The 7,500-nt window shown below is 39.2% G+C and overlaps 1 protein-coding gene across 3 annotated transcripts in view; it reads left to right on the forward strand.

Annotated features, from left to right (window-relative positions):
• The window catches only part of LOC128703315 (phospholipid-transporting ATPase IF), a gene marked incomplete at its 5' end in the record, with an annotated part of 78,932 nt that overhangs the window by 66,705 nt on the left and 4,727 nt on the right, over window positions 1-7,500 (forward strand). For all 3 annotated transcript variants that reach the window (XM_070085305.1, XM_070085306.1, XM_070085307.1), the window contains 5 exon segments: window positions 1,893-2,046; window positions 3,248-3,350; window positions 3,796-4,001; window positions 6,208-6,394; window positions 7,076-7,221. In XM_070085305.1, the coding sequence (XP_069941406.1) occupies window positions 1,893-2,046; window positions 3,248-3,350; window positions 3,796-4,001; window positions 6,208-6,394; window positions 7,076-7,221 (796 nt within the window).

Below are 7,500 nucleotides of genomic sequence, written 5' to 3' on the forward strand. Positions count from 1 at the left end.
GTACACTTATGTACACTTATGTACACTTATGTATCATTGTTATACATAGTCATGTCGGCTTGATACAAATATAATTCTGACATTTTGTGTGTGTGTGTTTTAGATTTCGGTTTCTATGGTCTGTAATTTGATTTTGGTTCCTATAGCCTGTAATTAGATTTCGGTTTCTAACCTGTAATTAGATTTTGGTTTTTATAGCCTGTAATTAGATTTCGGTTACTATAGTCTGTAATTAGATTTCAGTTTCTGTAACCTGTAATTAGATTTTGGTTTTTATAGCCTAATTAGATTTCGGTTTCTGTAACTTGTAATGTGTTATTTGCCAGTTTTGTCAATCCTCCCATGTTTATAATTCTTTATCATATCCATGTTGAATTATTTCTTCAGTTTGGTTTCAGTTATACTCGTCTGGTTTCAGTTATACTTGTCTGGTTTCAGTAATACTCGTCTGGTTTCAGTTATATTCGTCTGGCTTCAGTTATATTCATCTGGTTTCAGTTATACTCGTCTGGTTTCAGTTATACTCATCTGGTTTCAGTTATACTCATCTGGTTTCAGTTATACTCGTCTGGTTTCAGTTATACTCATCTGGTTTCAGTTATACTCATCTGGTTTCAGTTATACTCGTCTAGTTTCAGTTATACTCGTCTGGTTTCAATTATACTCATCTGGTTTCAGTTATACTCATCTGGTTTCAGTTATACTCGTCTGGTTTCAATTATACTCATCTGGTTTCAGTTATACTCGTCTGGTTTCAGTTATACTCGTCTGGTTTCAGTTATACTCATCTGGTTTCAGTTATACTCATCTGGTTTCAGTTATACTCATCTGGTTTCAATTATACTCATCTGGTTTCAGTTATACTCGTCTGGTTTCAGTTATACTCATCTGGTTTCAGTTATACTCGTCTAGTTTCAGTTATACTCGTCTGGTTTCAATTATACTCATCTGGTTTCAGTTATACTCATCTGGTTTCAGTTATACTCGTCTGGTTTCAATTATACTCATCTGGTTTCAGTTATACTCGTCTGGTTTCAGTTATACTCATCTGGTTTCAGTTATACTCGTCTAGTTTCAGTTATACTCGTCTGGTTTCAATTATACTCATCTGGTTTCAGTTATACTCATCTGGTTTCAGTTATACTCGTCTGGTTTCACTTATACTCATCTGGTTTCAGTTATACTCATCTGGTTTCAGTTATACTCGTCTGGTTTCAGTTATACTCATCTGGTTTCAGTTATACTCATCTGGTTTCAGTTATACTCGTCTGGTTTCAATTATACTCATCTGGTTTCAGTTATACTCGTCTGGTTTCAATTATACTAGTCTAGTTTACTCTAAATTACGTCTGTTAGCTGTGGTTTTAGTTTTAGCTCAGCCTGTCTAGGCTTATGTATAAAATCTTCATAAATCTGCCAGTCGATCTGCTGTTTTCCCTGGTTGCTTAAATAAGGTTATCGCTCCTTCATATTTGTCCCTTTTATCAGTGTCCTGATAAACTATGTGTGAATTGTGCCTTTGTTACTCTATTAAAAACAGCTCCTTATATCTCTTTTCGTTCATTATTTAATACTTTTGGTAGCCATTTTGTTTTCTTCTCTTTTTCCATTTATTTTTAACTTATATAAATATATGTATGTGTGTGTGTGTGTATTTGTTTGTCTGTGTTTGCGTATACATGCATGTATATGCGTCAATGTATATTTATGAATGTTAATATTACGTATCCTAACTCTGTATGCATATTTAAGTGATCTTTCAACATATATAAAATTGTATATCTGAATAATTTTTAACTCAAGTAAATATTTACCATCAAATTATTGCTGCATGACGTCAATGTGGTAGTGTCGTGTGTACTTGACGAGGCTGTGTCCCTCCATCTTGCCAGGGAAGATATAACTGACGACTCCTTCTACGGTCTGGTGGTGGACGGAGCGTCGCTGCAGCTGCTGTACGGCAACCTGAAGGAGGAGTTCTACCAGGTGTGTCGTAGGTGCACTGCCGTCGTCTGCTGCAGGATGTCTCCCAGGCAAAAAGCCGAGGTGATGGTCTAAAGAACAAATTTATTGCTGAAAACCGAATAGTGCATACGAGGTAGCTAATGGAATGTAACCATATACAATAACTCGTGCATAGGAGAGAGAAGCTTACAACGACGTTTTCGGTCCGACTTGGACAATTTACAACAGTCACACTGTAGCTGCTGTACGACAGCTTGAAGGAGGAGTACTACCAGATGTGTCTTTGTGTGACTTTGTAAATACTTCAAGTCGGACCGGAAGCGTCGTCGTAAGCTTCTCCCTCCCATGTGCAGGTCATTTGTGTTTAGAATGTAATTACTTTCGTCTTGAAGAATGTGACACCTGTGCAGCATTTGGGAATATTACACATGTGTCTCATTTCTAAGCCATTTATATCACATCTTTCAATATCGACTTTTTTTTTATTTATTTACACATTGGAGGCTGCGATTACGACATTGCTTAAAATAAAGTCGTCGAACGCATTGTCATTTAATAAGAATTAAGTTATTGTAGCCCCACGACCGACTGAATTCTATAGAACATGTCGTTTAGCTTAATTTTACATTCTCCTTAAGTATGAGTAAGTCACATCATCATAGCTTGAACAATTCACAGCTAATACACAAGATGGAAATATAAACAAGACTACGTTTCGGTCCGTCTTCTATAATTCTTAAAAATGGAACTTTGTGATGGTCTTGGAAGGATCACAGCCTCGTCTAGGTATATCTGCAATTTGTGTCAGCAGTGAAAGGAGCATTTTCATTAACATTTTTATTTCGTCTGCTGGGATATATCTGTGAAGATCTGGGAGTGGAAACGTTGGGCATGTTCCCTTACACCTGTTGCCCTTGTTCACCTAGCAGTAAGTAGGTATCTGGGTGTTAGTCGGCTGTTGTGGGTTGGATCCTTAGACAAGGCTGGGCTTTGAAATGAGCTGAGTTTGGATAACAGTTTTTAGCCTGAATAACTGATTTGTGTAAAAAAAGGGCCAGTGTATATATTATTAAGAGCATCCCTGCAAAATGCTACTACTGCAATAAGTCTGTGTTTACGTCAGCTGAATGACGAATACAAGGGAAGTGCTTCCCTGTCAACGCTTCACAGTTTACTACCACTACTACTACTACTACTACTACTACTACTACTACTACTACTACTACTACTACTACTATTACTACTGCTGCTGCTGCTAATAATAATAATAATAATAATGCAGACGGTGCGGTTGGTGAAGAAGTCTAAGGAGTCTCCCGTCTGTGCTGCCATAGGTGACGGCGCTAACGACGTCTCCATGATCCAGGAGGCCCACGTCGGCTTAGGTAAATCTCCCCTTAACAGTCCTAGTAACGTGCCTATGTACTAGTGAATCTCTCTTCTTCCACGGAACTAAAACTAACTTCCCTTCACTCTGATCAAACTTGATTATTATAATGATGGTAGAAGTACCGAAAATGTTAGGTAACAGAACACGTGCAACTAATGCGACATTTTAATGTTGCAACGGCTTTACTATGCTCCTGGAGAGCGAAACGTTGCCACAATAAAATGTTGCATTATTTGCATTTGTATCCTTTGACCTAAAACACAATCTTGATCATCTCCCATCCCCCCCTGACGCTTCCCCCTTGAATATAATAATAATAATCAATAAGCAGTGGTGAAATTTATCCATATGTAATAACCTAACAAGCTATAGAAACCGAAATGTAATTGCAGGCTATAGCAACCGGGTTGTTTATTTAACTGGAAGTTTGTTGTGGGCAGGAGTGATGGGCAAGGAAGGACGGCAGGCGGTGAGGTGCTCCGACTTCGCCTTCGCCAGGTTCCGCTTCCTGAAGAAGGTGTTGCTGGTCCACGGCCACTGGTACTACATCAGGGTCTCTACGCTAGTCCAGTACTCCTTCTACAAGAACGTCGCCTTTATCACACCGCAGATCTTCTTCGCTATCTGGAACGCTTTCTCCACTCAGGTAGGAGATGAGGAATTAAAGCGACGGGGTTAGAGAGGAGAACAGGAAGAGAGACGAAAGCGAGGAGATAGAGTGGGAGTATTTTACAAATATTAGTCAGAACCGTGGCTGGAATAATTAACAAATAATCCACCAAATGGAAATTAAACGACGCTTTAATCCGTTTTGTACTATCTGCTGCCCTATCCTAATGTACTGAACTATCTGCTGTACTATCCTAATATCCTAAATCATCTGCTGTACTATCCTAATTTCATCTATCTAGACAGAACTCGAGGTAGCTAGAATAAAGCCTATCTTCCTCAGCAGATAACCTTAGTGTTAGTCTTGTATAAGTAAGTTCATTCAGGTATACACAAATACAGTTACATAGAATTATCATACATAGCAGCATATGTGTAGAGAACCTGGGATAACCCAAAAAAAAGAGTCAGTGTGACTTATTCCCATTGGGGTCCTTTTGTTACCTTATCAAAAATATTACAGTATAAAAGTTAAATGTGGCAGATAAGAAATTATGTAAAAAAAACACACTAAACAAAATATACAAAATATTGAATAATAAATGATGAAGATAAGGTAAACAGAATACAAGAATTATGACAATATATAAAAAAATATGAAAAACAATTAATTATAATATATTTCACTCTGAAAATCAATTATCAATCAGTTGGAATTTCAGGAACAAGCAAAAGGAATAAATTATAGAATGCTGGTAAAATTATGAATAATTACTGAAAAACAATGAAAAACAGAAGACAGTGAATATATATCAGAAATTAATAATCATCTTTACGGAATGAAATTATTGCCCTAATAACAGATGCTGCTAGTGACTTGTCCCTCCTTGGTGGGACACCCAGACAACCATTGCCCAATAGCTTGTGCCAGGATCCGTTGTTTACAGGGGCATCACTGACTTTCTTCAAGAGGTCAGCGAATTTGCTAGCAGCTTGAGGGAGAACCGCTTTGGGGATGTGTGTCAGCGTCCTGGTGTAGTCACTGACCCTTAGACCAGTAAACAAACCCGTCTTGTGTTACTAGTGTTAAGTAACGTCCTGGTGTAGTCACTGACCCTTAGACCAGTAAACAAACCCGTCTTGTGTTACTAGTGTTAAGTAGCGTCCTGGTGTAGTCACTGACCCTTAGACCAGTAAACAAACCCGTCTTGTGTTACTAGTGTTAAGTAGCGTCCTGGTGTAGTCACTGACCCTTAGACCAGTAAACAACCCGTCTTGTGTTACTAGTGTTAAGTAGCGTCCTGGTGTAGTCACTGACCCTTAGACCAGTAAACAAACCCGTCTTGTGTTACTAGTGTTAAGTAACAAGTAACTAATCCGTGCGACAGGCCTGGCCGGAATGTGGTTGAGTTTCCGTGTATAATTTATGTTTCGGTTGTGAAGATGACGCTGAACGACTGACGGCTCTCTCATTCCCGAGCGCTGTAAAAATATTTACAATAACATAGGAAAGAAGGAATCCCTCAACAAGCCCACTGGCCCATGCGAGGCAGGTCCAAGTCTCCTACCGGCTTGAGCCAATGCCCTAACCTAGTTAGGGTCAGGTCACATTCAGGTCACATCCAACCCCATGATTTTGTTATCTCCCCTCGTGTGATAATATCCCATGATTATAATCATGATGATTCCTCTTATAATAAGTAAGACACATGTGCAACATTTCGATATATTTTTTCAAAGATGTTTCGCCTATACAGTAGGATTCTTTAGTTGAATACAGAGGCAGCTGAAGTAGCAGAGATATAAAGGCGAAGTTATCAGTCCTTTACCCTCGAAGACAGTTTCAAGGGTGATGGACTGATTACATCGTTCCTATATCTCTCCTGCTTCCTCTGTCTCCTCTGTATTCGACTGAAGAATATATTAATGATTACTAGAATTACTGACATGTTAAGTGCAAGGACACAAGTGCATCTAATGTTACACTTTAATGTGGCAACGTTTCGCTCTCCTGGAGAGAGAAACGTTGCCACAATAAAATGTCGCATTAGTTTCACTTGTGTCCTTTCACATAACTCGACTGAAGAAGCCTGCTGTGTAGGCGAAACGTTTCAAAATGAAGGTTCCTAAATGTTCCACATGCGCATCTTCATAATCAACTTGCCGGTATTGTATTACCATTATGACAGTCACGTCCTCTGATAATAATAATAATTATATATGCTTCTTTCTGGCCGTGTCAGAGTATATACGAGAGTCTGGCTCTGACCATGTTCAACATAACGTTCACCTCGCTTCCTATCATCATCTACGGCCTCTTCGACCAGAACCTGCCACCGGAGCTGCTTCTTGATAGAGCTGAGCTCTACAGGAACAACGCTAAAAATTCTGCTATGTCCTGGTTCAACTTCTTCAAGTGGAACTGCTTCGGTGAGCACCTGAGAAGATGGAGTTTCAAAATCTTATGGGGAGTGGAGTGATAGTCATGAGATGGTCATGCTTCTGGACACTAGTCTAGAGTCGAAGTATAAGTTCTGAACGGGAAGGGAAGGGGGTTGTAGGTATTTACTTAATGTGGATGTTCTAAATGGCTATAACTATAACCATAATTTTTAAAAGGGTGGAACGGTAAGCCAACGGGAGGCCTCGGTCAAATGATCAAAAGCTCCAACGGCGGGTCATCATCCGACTAGGACCCGCGTCAGGAAACACTTGTCCTGTTTCCTTGACGAATCTTAACTTACCTAACATAATGTAGATGTGTGAGCTTTGAAGTGTGGATGTATGTACTCATCTACTGTAGAGGTATGGATTCAAAAGAGTGGATGCCTGTACTTACCTAGTGTAGAGGTGTGGGTGTTGAAGTGTGGATGTGTGTACTCGCCTAGTTGTCCTTGCAGGGGTTGGATCTCGGCTTCTGACGTAGAGATGTGGGTATTGATTGTGGATGTGGATGTTGAATGTAAGTAAATGTGAGCGCTGATGTGTATGTGACCCCAACCCATGCTCCCATTTTCCTATAACCTCTCCAACACTTCCCGTCCCCTAACATTATTAATCCCACCCTTTTCTTCCTCTCACCTTGACCTGACTTCCCTCTCACACCTGCAGCTCTCTGGCATACTTGTGTAATGTACTTCGGACTGATGTTCGTATGTTTCGACGACACCTGTGGACTGCCCGACGCTCAGACTCCAGACCTGGGTCTCTTTGGCACTACCCTCGTCTCTATCTGTGTCTTCGTCATCAACCTCAAGGTGGGTTTAGCTAAGAAGGGAAGTAGCAGGGAGGGTGAATACATATTTGTGTGTGTATATATATATATATATATATATATATATATATATATATATATATATATATATATATATATATATATATATATATATATATATATATATATATATATATATATATATATATATATATATATATATATACATATATACTATATATATATATGTGTGTGTGTGTGTGTGTGTGTGTGTGTGTGTGTGTGTGTGTGTGTGTGTGTGTGTGTGTGTGTGTGTGTGTGT

Source organism: Cherax quadricarinatus, chromosome 15 (genome assembly GCF_038502225.1).
Source record: "Cherax quadricarinatus isolate ZL_2023a chromosome 15, ASM3850222v1, whole genome shotgun sequence".
Taxonomy (NCBI): Eukaryota; Metazoa; Arthropoda; class Malacostraca; order Decapoda; family Parastacidae; genus Cherax; species Cherax quadricarinatus.